This window comes from Schistocerca nitens, chromosome 2 (assembly GCF_023898315.1).
Source record: "Schistocerca nitens isolate TAMUIC-IGC-003100 chromosome 2, iqSchNite1.1, whole genome shotgun sequence".
Taxonomy (NCBI): Eukaryota; Metazoa; Arthropoda; class Insecta; order Orthoptera; family Acrididae; genus Schistocerca; species Schistocerca nitens.
In genome coordinates, this window is record NC_064615.1 from 464,868,464 (window position 1) to 464,884,267 (window position 15,804).

General features: G+C 38.1%; 1 protein-coding gene across 3 annotated transcripts in view; it reads left to right on the forward strand.

Annotated features, from left to right (window-relative positions):
- The window catches only part of LOC126236364 (putative RNA-binding protein Luc7-like 2), a 52,885-nt gene extending 40,640 nt beyond the window's left edge, over positions 1-12,245 (forward strand). For all 3 annotated transcript variants that reach the window (XM_049945598.1, XM_049945600.1, XM_049945599.1), the window contains 2 exons: positions 11,017-11,312; positions 11,998-12,245. In XM_049945598.1, coding sequence (XP_049801555.1) covers positions 11,017-11,312; positions 11,998-12,115 — 414 coding nt within the window. In that variant the 3' untranslated portion in view covers positions 12,116-12,245. The remainder of the gene's footprint in view (positions 1-11,016; positions 11,313-11,997) is intronic.
- The last annotated feature ends 3,559 nt before the right edge of the window (positions 12,246-15,804 follow it).

Here is a 15,804-nt window from a genome sequence, read left to right on the forward strand (position 1 = left end):
TTGTTTGGAAACAGTCAGATTTTTTAAATAACCCTACACTACAGGTTTGAATATCTGACATACTGATTTCACTTTTGGTCTGATTACTGTTCTGGTTACTTTTATAGGATATTGGAAAAGAATCTCTGTAAACTAAGTAACAGTACTTAATGAGAGTTCGAATAAACTTAATAAAATACTATCCAAGCACTATTTAACACTGTAATAATTTTTTACTTCAAAACACAGGAGTAACAATACAAAATTCAAGTGTACATTGTTACTCCAAGAAGACAAAAACTTATTTTCGGTGTCTGTCACTTGGTATTTTTTATTTTTAAAATATAATTATTATTATTTTAAAAATTAGATAACTATTAAACAGGTTAAAAAGCCAGCATAATTTTTCTTTTATCTAATAGCCTATACAATTAAGAGTATTTTAAAACAAATTTGAGCTTTCTATCAGGTCTGAGACTCTAGATATTGCAGTTTTTGTAAAACTAAACATCCGTTAGCTAAAAAATAAATAAAAAACTTGAAATTTTTTTTCATTTGGAAGAATTTAATATATCTTTATGGTAATTTTTTTTAACATTTAGATATAATACACAAACTTATTCCAAAATTTCATACTGATATCTTGAGTATTCTTTAATATACAAATTTTTTTAGTTGTGAGGACACGTTAAGTTACAATTTCCGACTGCTGAAACAACGCCAAATCTAAAAACTTTAAAAATTTATTAAAAAAAACTATAAGAGATAGAGCAAAAAAATTTTACAAGTGCTTTCAGGATGATAAAAGAAGTAATTCTACAAAGTTTCATCAAAATCTGACATGGTTGGTGTCAAGGCCTGGGTGACTTGACATGGAATGACCCTTAACACTGCCACTAGCAAGCAAGATTTGCTGTTTTGAAAGACTCACCCAAGTTGATAAATTTCAGCACTTCATTTGTCTTCAGTTTCAGAATACTGGAAATTAATTTCCAGTAAGACATTAGATTTTATAATTGATTTGTTTCCAACTTTTTCTCACACTTCATTCATGCAGAACTTCAGGCTGTATACAACTCGGGAGATCTGGGAAAAACCCAGGAATTTTTTTCATCCGGGAGAAAACCAGGAAAAACCCGGGAACTGTTTAGAAATCTGGGAATTTTTCTTTGTTTTAGCTTTCAGTTAAATTTTTGTGATTTTGACTGGTAAGAACCAATATTCTAACAAAGGATGTTATTGTATCCCGCTACTGCAAAATAATACTGCAGGAGGACTGTGAAATGAATTGGAATCCTATTTCCATTAATTTTGCGAACACAATTGCTGACGTGTGAGCTGGTGCATTGTCGTGATGGAAAGGCTTTTTTGCAGTCCAATTGCTGGCGTTCATAATATGCACCTGCTGAACGTCCCATGTCCCCTCCGTGGACCATGGACCTTGCCGTTGGTGGAGAGGCTTGAGTGCCTCAGCGATACAGATAGCCGTACCGTAGGTGCAACCACAAAGGAGGGGTATCTGTTGAGAGGCCACACAAATGTGTGGCTCCTGAAGAGGGGCAGCAGCCTTTTCAGTAGTTGCAGGGGCAACAGTCTGGATGATTGACTGACCTGGCCTTGTAACACTAACCAAAACGGCCTTGCTGTGCTGGTACTGCGAATGGCTGAAAGCAAGGGGAAACTACAGCCGTAATTTTTACCGAGGGGGTGCAACTTTACTGTATGATCAAATGATGGCGTCCTCTTCGGTAAAATATTCTGGAGGTAAAATAGTCCCCCATTCAGATCTCCGGGTGGGGACTAATCAGGACGACGTCGTTATCAGGAGAAAGAAAACTGGTGTTCCACGGATCGGAGTGTGGAATGAGAGATCCCTTAATCGGGCAGGTAGGTTAGAAAATTTAAAAAGGGAAATGGATAGGTTAAAGTTAGATATAGTGGGAATTAGTGAAGTTCGGTGGCAGGAGGAACAAGACTTCTGGTCAGGTGAATACAGGGTTATAAATACAATATCAAATAGTGGTAATGCAGGAGTAGGTTTAATAACGAATAGGAAAATAGGAATGCGGGTAAGCTACTACAAACAGCATAGTGAACACATTATTGTGGCCAAGATACACGAAACCCACGCCTGCTACAGTAGTACAAGTTTATATGCCAACTAGCTCTGCAAATGATGAAGAAATTGATGAAATGTATGACGAGATAAAAGAAATCATTCAGGTAGTGAAGGGTGACGAAAATTTAATAGTCCTGAGTGACTAGAATTTGTCAGTAGGAAGAGGAAGAGGACACGTAGTAGGTGAATATGGACTGGGGCTAAGAAATGCAAGAGGAAGCCGCCTGGTAGAATTTTGCACAGAGCATAACTTAATCATAGCTAACACCTGGTTCAAGAATCATTAAAGAAGGTTGTATACATGGAAGATGCCTGGAGGCACTGGAAGGTTTCAGATAGATTATATAATGGTAAGACAGATTTAGGAACCAGATTTCAAGTTTTAAGACATTTCCAGGGGCAGATGTGGACTCTGACCACAATCTATTGGTTATGACCTGTAGATTAAAACTCAAGAAACTGCAAAAAGGTGGGAATTTAAGGTGATGGGACCTGGATAAACTGGAAGCACCAGAGGTTGTACAGAGTTTCAGGGAGAGCATAAGGGAACAATTGACAGGAATGGGGGAAAGAAATACAGAAGAAGAAGAATGAAGTAGTGAAGGCAGCAGAGGATCAATTAGGTAAAAAGACGAGGGCTAGTAGAAATCCATGGGTAACAAAAGAGGTACTGAATTTAATTGATGAAAGGAGAAAACACAAAAATGCAGTAAGTGAAACAGGCAAAAAGGTATACAAAAGTCTCAAAAATGAGACCAACAGGAAGTGCAAAATGGCTAAGCAAGGATGGCTAGAGGACAAATGTAAAGATGTAGAGGCTTATCTCACTAGGGGTAAGATAGATACTGCCTACGGGAAAATTAAAGAGACCTTTGGAGAAAAGAGAACCACTTGCATGAATATCAAGAGCTCAGATGGAAATCCAGTTCTAAGCAAAGAAGGGAAAGCAGGAAGGTGGTAGGAGTACATAGTGGAACTATACAGCGGCAATGTTCTTGAGGACAATATTATGGAAATGGAAGAGGAGGTAGATGAAGATGAAATGGGAGATACAATACTGCGTGAAGAGTTGACAGAGCACTGAAAGACCTAAGTCGAAACAAGGTCCCAGGAGTAGACAACATTCCATTACAACTACTGACTGCCTTGGGAGAGCCAGTCCTGACAAAACTCTACCATCTGGTGAGCAAGATGTATGAGACAGGCGAAATACCATCAGACTTCAAGAAGAATATAATAATTCCAATCCCAAAGAAAGCAGGTGTTGACAGATGCGAAAATCACCGAATAAGTCACAGCTGCAAAATACTAACGCAAATTCTTTACAGACGAATGGAAAAACTGGTAGAAGCCGACCTCGGGGAAGATCAGTTCGGATTTCGCAGAAATGTTGGAACATGTGAGGCAATACTGACCCTACGACTTATCTTAGAAAATAGATTAAGGAAAGGCAAACCTATGTTTCTAGCGTTTGTAGACTTAGAAAGCTTTTGACGATGTTGACTGGAATACTCTTTCAAATTCTGAAGTTGGTAGGGGTAAAATACAGGGAGCGAAAGGATATTTACAATTTGTACAGAAAGCAGATGGCAGTTATATGAGTCGAGGGACATGAAAGGGAAGCAGTGGTTGGGAAGGGCGTAAGACAGGGTTCTAGCCTATCCCCGATGTTATTCAATCTGTATATTGAGCAAGCAATAAAGGAAACAAAAGAAAAATTCGGAGTAGGTATTAAAATCCATGGAGAAGAAAAAAACGTTAATGTTCGCCGATGACATTGTAATTCTGTCAGACACAGCAAAGGACTTGGAAGAGCAGCTGAACGGAATGGACAGTGTCTTGAAAGGAGGATATAAGCTGAACATAAACAAAAGCAAAATGAGGATAATGGAATGTAGTCGAATTAAATCGGGTGATGCTGAGGGAATTAGATTACGAAATGAGACACTTGAAGTAGTAAAGGAGTTTTGCTATTTGGGGAGCAAAATAACTGATGATGGTCGAAGTAGAGAGGATATAAAATGTAGACTGGCAATGGCAAGGAAAGCGTTCCTGAAGAAGAGAAATTTGTTAACATCAAATATAGATTTAAGTGTCAGGAAGTCGTTTCTGGAAGTATTTGTATGGAGTGTAGCCATGTATGGAAGTGAAACATGGACGATAAGTAGTTTAGACAAGAAGAGAATAGAAGCTTTCCAAATGTGGTGCTACAGAAGAATGCTGAAGATTAGATGGGTGGATCACATAACTAATGAGGTGGTATTGAATAGAATTGGGGAGAAGAGTTGTTTGTGGCACAACTTGACTAGAAGAAGGGATCGGTTGGTAGGACGTGTTCTGAGGCATCAAGGGATCGCCAGTTTAGTACTAGAGGGCAGTGTGGAGGGTAAAAATCGTAGAGGGAGACCAAGAGATGAATACACTAAGCAGATTCAGAAGGATGTATGCTGCAGTAGGTACTGGGAGATGAGGAAGCTTGCACAGGATAGAGTAGCATGGAGAGCTGCATCAAACCAGTCTCAGGACTGAAGACCACCACAACAACAATTGCAAACCGTTCTTGCAATACTTCACACAATTCATTTTTTGGTTGAGCATGAGCAATCGCAGAACCCATCTTGCGGATAGCTTTCTCATGTCCAAATGTTTATGCCAAATATACGTATCCGTTCATTCGAGATGCCCACAGCACTAGCAATCTCACGCACCTTAACTCTTCTGCCATATGTCACCATATCGTGGATTTTGTCAAAGATTTCTGGAGTTGTAACCTCCACAGGGTGTCCAGAACATTCAGCATCACTTCCAATTGGCAAAATTTTGAAACCACTTATAAACTGTTCTAATCGAAGGTGCAGTCACCGTAAGGTTTATCAAGCTTCTGTTTAGTCTACTGAGGCGTTTTGCCTTTCATAAAATGATGTTTAATCGCCATACGAAATTCTTTTTTGTCCCTTTTTTGATAAATCATTAGACTTCCTTGATTCACACGAATGCCGAACACAAAGAAATAGGCCAATATGGCTGAAACTTGGTGTGCGTTCTTTCCAAAGATGCTACTAACTAAACATGACCTCGATACCCGCCGGTGGTACCATCTCTCGGACTTTTCCAACACCCTTCGTAGTTCCTCCCAAACCATCACATACAGATTTACTGTGGCTAGTAGCAAAACAGAATAGCTCAGCCTCAATAGAAAAATAGTTTTTGTACTCTCAAATTTTTAAAGCTTTTTCTATTTTTATATTGAGCAGCACATCCATCACTGAAATAATGCGCTTTCTTCATTCGTGGGTAATGATCTTCCAGCCACATAACCATTTCTTTCAACATTTACAAATCCAACATCATGTTGCATACCACCACTTATAAAGCAGTGGTTCACTATTACCCATTTACTTTCTTCATTTACTACATAATCACAAACAGGGGTGGATTATACAGCTGCTTCTTGTCCAGTAGTAACTCTGAATTTCATTCTGAATTACAAAACTGTAGTTTTCAGCAAAATCCGTTAACAAAATTGCTTTTTCTGGGATTAGATATTGTTTCAATTTTTTCAATAATTTTGACTGACAGGCGTTAATGAGTGTGGTTTAAATGCCTGTAATTTCGTTAACAACAAGACTATGTATTCAAACAACACCTGCAGGCTGCTTTACTAATTCTGCCTGATGATCTGTGTTTATCCATTGGTTGAACTCAATTTCATCATCAGTATCTTTGTAAGCTAAATTGTTACAATAATTCTGACAGTTTCACTGGGACGCTTATCACAGTGATTAAGCATGCAGTCGAAGTTTCCAGTCACGTACAAGAAATTTTTTAAGTTCTTTGTATGTTTCTTCAATGTGTCCTGCATCCAAAAGCAAAGGACGACTTTTTTATATAAATTCTGAATGCTAATTGTCTTTTGCTCCTGGTAAGACTAAAGAATATTCATCATTTTGGTAGAAATCAGTGACAGTCTTTACCACGTAATCAGCAATAACTTTCTTCCTGTTTGGTTTAGGAATTGAGAAAATACCCATTTCTGTTTTCATTTTCCTTGCTTGTCGAACCACATGCTCACTAACATTGAATTCTGATAGGTTTTCGTTTGACGAAGTGGGTGGAGCTAAAATTAAAATTTAACTTACACTAACCACTTTTTGTTTCAATAACAATATAATGGCTTCAAAATCTTTGGCTTTCCTAACAATTTCATCATCAAATTTTTCTTCTCTATGGTCAGAATCTTCAATACTGCAATTGAATGCCCAGCACACTTTCTTTCCAAACTATGTTTCACTTTTTCTAGCTACTTTTCGCTGTATGAAGCCTAGCTGTGTTTTGGAATTGAGTGAAGTTTTAAGGGAGAGCACCCCCAAATCATGTTAAGCTTTATTTGCATCCTCAGTACCTTGACTTTTTAGTTCTGATTCGTGAAATGTCACCTCCGTCTCATCTGCACCACTTTCATTTCTATCACTGATGTCAGTTTTCTGTTAACAAATCTTACAGCATGTTGTGCACAGTTTTTGGTGTGGTTTTATATAGATTCTTTTAGCATTTAATGTTTTAGACAGACAAGCAAATTGGCCTCAAAGATTTTTTAATTGTTTGTGTTTTCCAAAAGGATCAAAAGTTCTTTTATGAATTACAAAAGCTTTTAAGTAAAGGTATCTGTGACGTCCACATATAGTAACACTTTCTTGATCTTTTGGAAAGATTATACTGGATCACAGCAATGTCGGATCTTCTTGGTCTTCTGTCAGCTCTTCTATTTTTTGTAGAGTTTTTACTTAGGTGTAGGTTGTCAGATGACATGGTGTTTTTAGTCATTTTCCAATAGTGTGTGAAACCATTGTCCATTGCAATTAGTTGAGCACTTCACTTGAAACATACTTTTTAATAGTGGACTGATAGGGCCACACGACAAACAGATATGACCTGTCTCACGGAAAGACAGAGAGAACTGAGGCCAAATAGACTAATTGATGCTTGCCAGTTATTTTCAACAATGAATTTCAGTACTTGTTGCTTTGTTTTCATGCATATAAAGGTTTCAAACAAGCCACTGCTGTCTAAAAACTTTATCACTGTGAGCAGGTGATTGGCTGAGCAAACTCACAAATAATGTACATCATAGTCTTTAAAACATTGCTTAATTAATCAAATGATATGAAATAGATTTTCACACTTAGTTAACTTGCCTACCTGGAATGAATTATATATCTAAAAACAAAGATGGTGGGACTTACCGAACGAAAGCGCTGGCAGGTCGATAGACACACAAACAAACACATACACACAAAATTAAAGCTTTCGCAACAAACTGTTGCCTCATCAGGAAAGAGGGAAGGAGAGGGAAAGACGAAAGGATGTGGGTTTTAAGGGAGAGGGTAAGGAGTCATTCCAATCCCGGGAGCGGAAAGACTTACCTTAGGGGGGAAAAAAGGACGGGTATACACTCGCACGCACACGCGCGCGAGCCCACACACACACACACACACACACACACACACACACACACACACACACACACACACACACACACACACTTAAAGCGTCTTTAAATATGTCTGCTTGTGTCTGTATATGTGTGGATTGATGTGTGTGCGTGTGTGTGCGCGCGAGTGTATACCCGTCCTTTTTTCCCCCTAAGGTAAGTCTTTCCACTCCCGGGATTGGAATGACTCCTTACCCTCTCCCTTAAAACCCACATCCTTTAGTCTTTCCCTGTCCTTCCCTCTTTCCTGATGAGGCAACAGTTTGTTGCGAAAGGTTGAATTTTGTATGTATGTGTTTGTTTGTGTGTCTATCGACCTGCCAGCGCTTTTGTTCGGTAAGTCACATCATCTTTGTTTTCAGATATATTTTTCCCACGTGGAATGTTTCCCTCTGTTATATTAATATGGAATGAATTATAGCTAGAGATGCTAATTTGGTACTTGTGCACCTGAGACAGTGAATGGATGAACTTCAAATCACAGCAAAAAGTATTTTGTATTCAGATGTGTGTCAGTTAGCAGAAGACCCATTCAAATTTTTATTACATTTGAAAGCTTACAATCTGGGGGATCATTCCCAGCAGATTGGAGAAATGGTGTAAGCATTTTTCCATATCCTTGCAATTTTTATAAAATAGGAAGTTGACATATTAACATTTTTAAAATTTTCTTTGTATCTTCACTGCTTCAAGAACTGGATATGTTAACTATATGCCTCACTTAACTTCTGAAAAAAATTCCAAATCAAAAGCTTCATAAACACCCAAGTTATGGTCATTATGTAGATAGTACCATTTTGCATTGACATTCTTGCAGAGCCCAATTATCAGAATATCACTGCATTTAAAATTCGATATATTCTTGTAGTTTAGTCTCCGATAAATTGTAGTCAGAGACCAAAAAGATTTTGCAGAAGTTCGTATGTTATAAGCAAATCTGTGGAAGTTTTGTGAAAATCTGAGATAGGGGTTACAAATCCTTGAATTATTGTGTGTTTTGACATGAAATGACCTTGCCCCTTTCTCACATAAAAGTTTTAGCAAATTTGAAGTTGCTTTTTTGTATCTAGTGTAAGAACACATCTTTTTACATGCAAAACAAGCCACTAAATCTTGAGTTCCTCGTTGCCATCAAATGCGAAACCAAGTTTCTTCCAAATTGATTTCAGTTTGGCTTCTTGCATTGACGTGAAATAATCTTGTTTCACCTTACAAGAAATTATGCACTTTGTGTCCATTTTCTTACACCACTCTCACTGTTTACTGTAATGCATTCATTACGTAGTCATTCAGTCACTATAAAGTGTTAACTGAAGGTGGCAAAACCTTGCAACTCATACCTCTCAGATAACCATTGACCACATTTGTCATCCACAACATGCTTCAGACTGCACAGAACTTACGGTCAGGGCAATGCATGGTCACTACGTGAAAGTCCCCTGGGTGCTGCTAAAGTGGTCTGTGGCCAGTAATTGTGAACAGAAACAGACTTCCAGGTTCCAGACTTTGTTTCCAGCTAATATTACAACAGGTGTACAGTGCTGATTAATGCACTCTTGTTCACTGACTGTAGGTGACAGTTTGACAAGAAGCATAAATGATTTACTGTACTTTAATTTTTAACTACAAAGCAATTAATATTGTGGGCATCCACAACACGTGCTTTACTGTGGATACCTACATGTGCTGCACAGTCCTCTAACCATGATTGTCGTGTGATAATGTTTTTGTTCAGTAGCTGTATCTCATTGTTAGATGATTTTTTATGTTTATAAAACTGCATTGTGATTACATGGGAACTCATCAAAATTTAGTGGCTGAAATTAGTTTATATCAAGTTACATTGTTAGTTGTATTCTTAGGAAGTAAACTTTTCATTAAGAGGCATGTCTAGGTAGTATGACTACACTGAAACTCCATTGTAAAAAGTTTGTTACTGTAGTAACATGCTGAACTCTAGATTATTGTATCTTTCTTTGGCTTAGTTATTAGGTTAGTTGTGTGTCAGCATATACAATACTAATCAGTTGCAGAGTGTGTGATTTATGAAGACAAAACTACATATGCCACTGGATGCTACTTTGTTAGAGTAGAAGCTGACACATTATTAGATATGTTTACCAACAACTCTTACCGTGCAGTGTTCAGTAAATGGAAGTTACAGAACTGATTAGAATATTTTGTTTTATTTGTTCACTCTGGTTGTTGCTAATAATAAAGAAGCATTGTTTCTGAACAAAAACATCATATTATAATCACTGAATTAGGTAAACATAGCACTAAGTCTAAAAGCTTTCCATTAAATGTATTCTGAAGACAATAATTCAAACATAAAACAGAGTGGTGGAAGGGATTTACAAATTAGAACAGAACAGCTTGTGCTGGCTTTCCCAGTGTCAGGATTTGTATAAGCTGTTGGTGTGGCTTTTCTTACTGGTGGAATGGAAAAATTACAGGTCCACTGAACCAAGCTGTCTCCATCTTTCCAGTGGACAAGTATACATATAGGACCTATGGCCTGTCTTCTGTACTTGTCACTACCAACTGTTGTATGAAGTGTTGTTACATATGTTTTATTATCCAATAATGGAAAAACTTAGAGTAGTCTTCTTGTGGTACCACCTAAATGGGCAGTCTAGTGATAATGGATGAGATGGGTGGTGGAGAAATTGGACATGGAGTGAAAAAAGGAAGTTGAGACAGGTTATTAGGAAAGTATTGAAGTGGAACAAGTAGTTGCTTTTATGGACAGTTTAGGGGATAACCTATATCGTTGCAGTGGCTTAAATTTAATTAATATTATGTTCTTCAACATTCTGTTACTAGTGAAACGCCGGCCGGGGTGGCCAAGCGGTTAAAGGCGCTACAGTCTGGAACCGCGCGGCCGCTACGGTCGCAGGTTCGAATCCTGCCTCGGGCATGGATGTGTGTGATGTCCTTAGGTTAGTTAGGTTTAAGTAGTTCTAAGTTTTAGGGGACTGATGACCTTAGAAGTTAAGTCCCATAGTGCTTGGAGCCATTTGAACCATTTACTAGTGAAACACACTGAAATTTTATAATGAAGTAAAAATCTTTGTATAATGTATCTTATTTACATTAGAACTTAAGTTTATAAACTTGTCTGTTTGTGACGCTCAATGTTTTTTCAAGTTCAGATTGTATCACTACAATCACACAATTTCCAGTGTTCTGGGCCATTAAGACTTATGTTCACTATACCTTAATTCTAGGCGTTTCTTTCACTGGATTCCTTTACTTAAATTCTTTGTGATCAGTGTGAAACATATTCCAGGAGGAAGCAGCTTCATTATTAATACAGCCAATACAAAACATACACTATGTGTAATATTAAATTGTAGAAAGCATTTATGACTCCCCTTGGGGCCTTCGATTATTCTAATGTCACTGCATGCATTGTTTCTTGCAGAAAACCGTAGAAGGACGGAAACTGCAGATGCGCCAGTCATTGAAGGACAGAGATCGTGACCGTGAGAGCCGTGAGCGTGAAAGGCTCCGTGAAAGAGATCGTGAAAGGGAACGAGAACGGGAGCGTGGTCTCAGTGGTGGCTCAAGTAGGCACAGCCGTGACAGGGAAAGAGAGCGGGAGAGAGACAGAGAAAGAGACCGGGATCGAGACCGTGAGCGTCGTCACAGACATGGCAGCCGTTCTCGCAGTCGGGGAGATAAACGTTCACGCTCACGCTCAAAGTCGCACAGCTCCAGGTAGGGATCATGTTTTCATGAACCCATGCATGCTGTAGATTAACGTTCTAATAATTGAGTGCAATGGCAGAGGTGTGTACACAAAGTATAGTTTTTCACTGTACATTCAATCGAAATTGAGTTGTTGAAGTTTTTTGTGTGCTCTTAGTGTCTTCTGGAGACATGTGAAATTGTTTTATAAATTGTTTAAATTTAAAAATTTATTGTAGTTATTGCCCGCTATTTCTGAAAGAGGTTGCAGATTTAAAATAGTCAACAATAAGTGAAGCGTTGTAAAATAAAAATTTAAATTTTCAATTAAAGTGGAAAAAATTTTCATCGCAAACCCTTATTGTACTGTACATCATTGGAATGCTTGTGGGAAGTGCTATAAAGTGGCACCTCTTCAATCATTTTAGCTTAACTAGAAGAGTTGCTACAGCAATTTCAAATTAGAGCAGTCTTGTGTTTATTGATGGTTTTTGACAACTTTGCATTGCCTTATTTTCAAAATGGGTTGATATATTTTAATATAGTTGGGTATTTTTAGCCTATGTGTAGGCTACCTCAGTGCCAGATTTAATCAAAATTTGGGGCAAGAAATAAGATCAATGTCTTGACTTCACATGACGTGGAATGACTCTTGATGTGCTGGTCAGGTGGGGAAAGATTTCAGTTAAAGGACTGAAACACATTTTTCTTACAGATCACATCGGTCACGTAGCAGCAGTCGATCTAGACGTTCACACCGTTCCCGCTCTGGTGACAGGAAGGATAGATCACGTTCCCGTGACAGGAAAAGGGAAAATTATGAACATTCTTGACAGTTCCAGCACTAATTTTGGAGGACTATAGCTTTCTTAATTTCAGTTGTATTTTAAAGACACCATATACCAGTTGTTAATAATATTCATACATTTTTGTTACTGTTCAAAATAAATTAGTGTGCTAGTAGTGATTGTTTTCATTTGTTTGTTGACACGTAATGGCTGTTCACTGAATTTTGTTTCACCTGTATTACTGACTAGTAAACATTTGGATAAAAAAAATAGGTTAGTATAGTTGTTTCCTTTGATATAGTATTCCTTGTCTATTGTTTTCTCTCGTAGCATAGCATTGATAATATGGTTTTCATGTTGTGGTTTCACCAGTCTTAGGAGGAAATATTTAGTTCATCAGTACCTGACAGTTACCTGAGGGCCAGACCAATCAGCAACTGCTTTTTCAAGAGATAAAACAAGAGCCTATGAGAATCGCAGACATTGGTAAGGCCGGTATTACACTATCAAATTTCTTTGTCCAATATCTTTGTCCAATATCTTTGTCAAAGATATTTGATAGTGTAATAGGGATCTTTGACAAATGTCGTCCAATATTTGATCAAATCTAGGCCGAGGCCGTATATTTGATCAAAGAAATCGCTTGTCTTCTGTTCACTGCAATGCGATATGTTACCACGCGGAGCGCTAGCATCGCTGCAGCGTTCTGTCGTCTGTAGTGTTTTTATAACCATTGCCGGTAAATACAATTGGTGTGTGCCGACAACTACAGAATTAATAGAGATGTCTGAAGCTGATGAGGCGCTTTACAACGTGAGGCACCCTGAATACAAAAATAGATTAAGAAGATTGGAGACCTGACCTGACCTGACCTAACCTAACATAACATAACATAACATAACATAACCCTCTCCTGTAGCAAGGAATCGGAGTGTTATAGTGAGCCTGTCTTCTGAAGATGTAGCAGTTCTTAAGTGAAAATTGTGCTTTGTGATATGAGGATACACTTCATTGAGCACATACAGAAATGTATGCTCATCCATTCTTAAGTAATTGATGTACGACTTGACGTCTTCCACTGTAAGCTCACGTAACAAGTTTTGTTGAATGCTTTTATCGTGTCGTCGTAAAACCCACGGCTTCACCCAGATTAGATTAGTTTTTCGTTCCATAGATCCGTGCTGAGGAGATCCTCGTGGATGTGGAACATGTCGATTTTTTTTAAGCTGAAATAAAAATACTAATAGTATGAATAAATACAATACATCATTTGTTTCTATTAAAAATTTCGCCAATGGAGTAGAAGGAGTTGGCCAGTAGTAAGTCTTTCAGGCTCCTTTTAAACTGATCTTTATTTCTAACATAAATTTTTTGTTTCCTGGCAAATTATTGAAGATGATTGTTCCTGAGTAGTGGACCCCTTTTTGAACTAAAGTAAGTGCTTTTAAGTCCTTGTGAAGATCATTTTTGTTCCTGGTATTGTATGTATGAACTGAGTTGTTTGTTGGAAAAAGAGATATATTATTTACGACAAATTTTATTAAGAAGTAAATATACTGAGAGGCAGTAGTTAGTATACCCAGTTCTTTGAAGAGGTTTCTGCAGGAGGTCCGTGAATTTACTCCACAAATAATACGTATTACACGCTTTTGGACCTTGAAAACTTTTGTTTGACTTCAAGATTTACCCCAAAATATTATCCCATATGACATTATGGAATGAAAGTATGCAAGCTTTTTCATTTTTATGTTGCCTATGTCTGCTAACACTCGAATTGCAAATACAGATTTGTTAAGGCGTTTCTGCAGTTCTGTGGTGTGCTCCTCCCAACTGAATTTATTATCAAGTTGTAATCCCAGTACTTTTAAGACTGTTAACCTCGTATGTATGGTTCCATTTTTTCCCCCCACTTCTTTTCCGCACGTGCACACAATGCAATTGGAGTACGTAGAACTGCTGCGGTTAATAACAAGTTGTTGTCAGCCATCTTGAACTTTGACGAAAAATTTGATGACAGTGTAATACCCCTTGTAGCGCTACGTCAAAGATCTTTGTCAAATATATTGGACGGAATATTGGATCACATCTTTGATCAAATCTTTGACAAAGAAATTTGATAGTGTAATACCGGCCTAAGAGTTAGAATAAAAATTGTCAGGTTTGGCATCAGATGGCCTCTGGTAACAGCTGTCACTCTTATTCATTGCCTGAAAAGGGTGGTGGTGATAAGTGTGTCTCCAGTGATCACTGCCCTAAGTATACATCAGGTTGTATACAGGAATTTATCCAGCAAGGGAGTTTCAGAGTAGATTGGGTATAAGAACTAAAGTTGATTCACTCTGTTCCGAAGTTTATCAGTGGTGGTTGCATTGAGTCACAGTGCTACATCCATTGTTTCACCATCTCACATTTTCAATTGGCAACAAGTCTGGTGATGTAGTGAGCCAGGTCAAAAGGCTGACATCATATGACATCAAGAAGGCACGTGTTCCTGCAGAATCATGTGGTTGTGCATTGCCTTTCTGAAAAATAGCATCTGGGGTGTTGTACAGAAAGGGTATGCCTACAGGGTGCAGGATGTCATTCACGTATGCCACATTAGTCAGTGCCCTGGGTGCACACAAACTATGATTTGTGGTTGTACCCAGTAGCACCCCACACTATAGGGCCGTAAGTTGGTGCTGTAGGTATTGTGTGTATGCAGTCACTGTGATGTTGCTCCCCCATCTCCGGCAGACCAAATTGTGACCATAATTTTCAAACAGAACATGGATTTGTCCAAAACCAATATCTGATGCCATTTCTGTCCCCAGTGACAACGTTTTGTGCTCCATAGCTGTCTAGCAGGTTTTTGCATATTCATTAATGGTAGGTGGAGAACTGGCACCACGCACGTAACCCATGCTGTAATAAACAGTGATGGACTGTCACCACTGATAGTGTATGAAGTGTTTAACTTTTCCATTGTTAAAGCCAAGAAGGATGCGAATCTGCCCTGCAATGTCAATCGAATGAGGTGTCAATCTTCTCGGGGATAATCTGGGTGGTAGGACCGGACCTATCTCGTCATGTTCTATGGCCTTCCGTGAACCATTCTGCACACACCCATTGCACTGCCAAAGTACTTCATCCCATAAGAGCAGCAATTTCCCAGATGGATGCATCACAGTCTCTCATGCCAATAATGTGACTCCTTTCAAACTCGTTTGACAGTACGTTTTGCACTTACATCTGCGAAGCATTCTTCATGGCTAATTAAGTCGCTGAGCCATTATCTTTGGTTTATAGTGACAACAAGAACCCCAGGCACATTTTACCAGTAGGTAGTGTTGTGCGTGATATCAATGTTGACCTTGAACCCACAGGCTAACATGGTTCAAATGCTAATCATTTCTGCAGAATGTACTAGTATGTGTGTCCTGTGAATATGAACGCCCTATCTGTAGTCATTCGAGGTGTTCATGTATTTTCTAAACATGGGTGTACATCTATTTATTAATGTGAATGTGAAAAGTACCTTCCTTATTCGATAATCCAAAACTGATTCTTTCATATGTTAAAATACGGGGTATATAGATGGCTTATAAGTTAGTGACCACTTTAACTTTTATATTTGATTAATCAATCTTATTAAAGTTGGTGTCATTAGATTAAAGAAAAAGTTATAATATAAAATTATTAAATTTCTGGAATTATGCTACAAATATTTACAGATCTGCAAAGAAAACCGTTTC